Source organism: Cyprinodon variegatus, unplaced genomic scaffold (assembly GCF_000732505.1).
Source record: "Cyprinodon variegatus isolate N-32 unplaced genomic scaffold, C_variegatus-1.0 Scaffold1001, whole genome shotgun sequence".
Lineage (NCBI taxonomy): Eukaryota > Metazoa > Chordata > Actinopteri > Cyprinodontiformes > Cyprinodontidae > Cyprinodon > Cyprinodon variegatus.
Genome location: NW_015151454.1, coordinates 65,063 through 68,752, shown reverse-complemented (window position 1 = coordinate 68,752; position 3,690 = coordinate 65,063). Strand labels below are relative to the sequence as shown.

The following is a 3,690-nucleotide window of genomic DNA, read 5'->3' as shown; positions in this document are numbered from 1 at the left end:
AACATTAAGCTCAGATAATCCTCAGAACAGATTAGTCGTATTATTCAGTCAAGAATCAAAATGCGCTGTGCTCACAGATGGACTAGCACTCTGACAACCTACATGTTGATATTGCAACAATCTGCTGTGCTGGTTGCTGGGAGACCAAAGAAAGGGATTGCCCTGGATTGAGTACAGCTGACAGACAAAGTCATGAATCTTATTTACTTATGATGAGGCTCCAGAATGTGTCACTGGACCTTATATTCATCTGAGGAAGGTGTGAAAGCGGGTAGCAGGTGGCCTCACAGGACAGAAAAACCGGGTCCCTGGAGCAATTTTATCTCCATTATAATAAAGAAGGCATAAAGATAAAACTGTAGATTTATTATTTAATGGTTTTCTGCTGTAACTTGACCAAATAACTAAAGAAAAGCAGTAACTTAGGAAACAATTCTGTTGGTCCTATGTGAAAAGGTCTGCCATTGGCATTTGACACATATTTCACTGGATGTCTCGCAGAACAGGAATAAAGGTTAATGTAATGAAACCTGTTTAACTTAATGTTTTTCAATGTTAAGTTCATCTACTGAGGCCACCTAGTGGCAAATGTTATAATTGTGTGTATTGCTAGTTCACTAACGCCGTCTTGTGGTCACTTTTATTACTACAACTTGTTTACCAGAAAGGAAGAAAGCCTGTTGATCCATCTGCTCTGAAAGCAGCACTTTTTTGTCGTGTTTTCTTTAATCTAAGTGCAAAACGGCATCGTCTGTAAGTACTGTTCTAATTTGCCTGTCATATAAATCATAATTGGTAACCCGTTGACATGTTTTATGCGAAGTTAGACATTTTACTTGTGTTAGCCAAATGTTAGCCTAGATGGCATTAATTTTCTGTACCTTTGTGTGTTATAGTTTTACACGATTCTCATTAAACCCTGCTAAAGAACCGAATGCAGTGCTTCTTGGTGGACGAATGGGAAAGTGTTTAGCTACCTGTATAGCTGAGTTACTGCTGAAGGCCACAGTGCTTAGCGAGGCCAGGACAGTTAACATCGCCCCTACTGACCACAGGGTTGACTCCAAACATTTACATCTTTTATCATGAAATCTACTACAAAAATTTTACAGAATGAAATTGAAGCAAACTTTCTCTTCTACGCACCATCAGCAGGAGGATTTATGGAAGAACCACACGGCCATTGACTGATTGAACCGAAGCCGCCATGTTTGCCTCAGATGGCAGAGCTAAAGATTAGGAGCTGGTAGAAGAAGGCCTGGGCTGCCCTTAAGCCTAGGAATGATTCATCTACTAATTATTGAGAAGATTATAAATAATCCTCCTCATGCCATCAGGTCTGAAAAAGACCTAAATAAGCTGTTGACTAGTTCAGCTGTTGCAGCAGCGGTGCATCTAAAATTCAAGGTAACAGCCCTGATCTGCACCAGAACCCTGCAGGTATAAGTGGTCCATTGATAGGACAGTTGATTTGGTACGCCTGGGTTCTCTTGTGATGGTACCTCTGTCTGAACTTGTCCAGGTTGTAGTAGAGACAGGAAGTATTTTTGCCGCATTTCTGACCCCACAGGATGCAGGTGGTGTCAATGACGCTACCGTACAGAACAGGGCCAGGCAGGAACGCTGCGCAAGGAGAAACATAAGACACAGGTATTTGGTACCGAGGGGTTCCCTTAAGAATTGATCCAGTTCAACATTCGGGAGGTTCTGACAAATCCATGACTTACCCAGGACTCTGAACAGCATGTACTGAACTCCCACTGCAAAGGACTTATCCTCAGGCGGAACCGTCCTGTAGCAAACACACATGTAGAATGGGTCAGAGAACACAGGATAAAAGCTTGATTAGAACCTGAGAACAGAAACACAGCTTGAGATCCATCTGGTTCTGATCTGAAGTCTCCAGAGATCTGATGATTTGGTGTTAGAACCAGAACCAAACAGTTTCTGGTCTCTTTAGCTCTTTTCTGATCTCTCTGGAAACCTGAGAATATCAGAAACTGTTGGTTCTTTTAAATCAGGACTGAAAGCAGAGGTTTGGACCCAAGCTGTTAGCATGATCCCTCCTCAAGGATTAAAGCACAGATTTTCTTTTATATTCATGGTTCTCAGATCCTAAAATTTTCCTTGTTTTAATTTCTTTGGGTTCTCTTTAAAGGTCTGGAAACTGAGATCTGCTGCTGTAAATAACTCTGACTGGATTTTGGATCTGATTTCCTCCCTTTAATCAGAATCATCTTTATTGTTCACGTTTCCATTGCTCACATCTTATCACCATGACCTGAAACGATTACAGTATGTTGCCAGATGTGCCTGAACAGATCGGTGCTGCAGTGATGGGAATGAAAGGAGCTTCCAACTGAAACCACCAAGCAGACTGAGGTCAAAGATCCGACTGTGTCCATCCAATCAGTGCACATCCAGAACAGAACAGGAAATAGGAAGTCAGCTCATACCTGAGGATCATCATGTATGACGGTGTCTGGGCGAAGGAGATGATGAAGCAGGTGAGAGACAGCAGGACCATGAAGGGCAGCAGCAGGTGAGAACATCCGCTGCCACAGGTTCCTTGGCGGGCTCCACCTAAACCTTCATTGATGCAGGTGCAGTTGGTGAAGTTCTATCAAAAGAGATGGATGGCGACAAAATGACATTTCCATGGCAACAACTGGTTATCTATACAAACAATAAGGCAGTTTCTGACAGAAAGTGAGAAGGAAAAGAAAGAGCTGAAAATTTAGATCAATAATCAACAAAAAACATGACTAAAATCTCAGCAGCAGCAAAACTGATGGTTCCTCTGGCATTATGTTGGTTCCTCTGGTGTTTTGTTGGTTTCTCTAGATTTCTCTTGGTTCCTCTGGTTTTCTGTTGGTTCCTCTGGTGTTTTGTTGGTTCCTCTGGTGTTCCGTTTGTTCATTGGATGTTTTGTTTGTTCCTCTGGTGTTCTGTTGGTTCCTTTGGTGTTCTGATGGTTCCTGTTGTGTTCCGGTGGTTCCTTTGGTATTCTGATGGGTCATCAGGTGTTCTGTTGGTTCCTCCGGTGTTCTGTTGGTTCATTTGATGCTCTGATGGTTCCTCTGGTGTTTTGTTTGTTCCTCTGGTGTTATGTTTGTTGCTCTGGTGTTGTGTTTGTTGCTCTGGTGTTCTGTTGGTTCCTTTGGTGTTCTGATGGTTCCTCTTGTGTTCCGGTGGTTCCTTTGGTATTCTGATGGGTTCTCAGGTAGTCTGTTGGTTCCTCATGTGTTCTGATGGTTCCTCTGGTGTTCTGTTGGTTCCTCTATGGTTTTCTGTTGATACCTCTATGGTGTTTTGTTGATTCCTCTATGGCTCAGGTGTCAAACCGGTTCCAGAAAGGGCCGTGTGGCTGCAGGTTTTCTTTCCAATCAAGCAGTAGCATACCAGACTCCAGTCATCTCATCAAGTCATCATGTTCAGATTGGACTCCCTTGATGAGATGACTGGAGTCTGGTGTGCTACTGCTTGGTTGGAAAGAAAACCTGCAGCCACACGGCCCTTTCTGGAACCGGTTTGACACCCCTGCTCTATGGTGTTCTAATGGTTCCTTTGGTGTTCTGTTGGTTCATTTGATGCTCTGATGGTTCCTCTGGTGTTTTGTTTCTTCCTCTGGTGTTCTGTTTGTTGCTCTGGTGTTCTGTCGGTTCCTTGGGTGTTCTGATGGTTCCTCTG

General features: G+C 43.2%; 1 protein-coding gene across 1 annotated transcript in view; it reads right to left on the bottom strand.

Moving 5' to 3' along the window:
* Positions 1 to 1,244: 1,244 nt before the first annotated feature.
* Positions 1,245 to 3,690, bottom strand: part of LOC107100702 (solute carrier organic anion transporter family member 2B1-like) — a 33,707-nt gene continuing 31,261 nt past the window's right edge. Inside the window, exons 12-14 of the mRNA XM_015399282.1 lie at positions 2,457 to 2,620; positions 1,728 to 1,792; positions 1,245 to 1,623 (exon numbers count right to left, since the gene is read on the bottom strand). Coding sequence (XP_015254768.1) covers positions 1,403 to 1,623; positions 1,728 to 1,792; positions 2,457 to 2,620 — 450 coding nt within the window. The 3' untranslated portion in view covers positions 1,245 to 1,402. The remainder of the gene's footprint in view (positions 1,624 to 1,727; positions 1,793 to 2,456; positions 2,621 to 3,690) is intronic.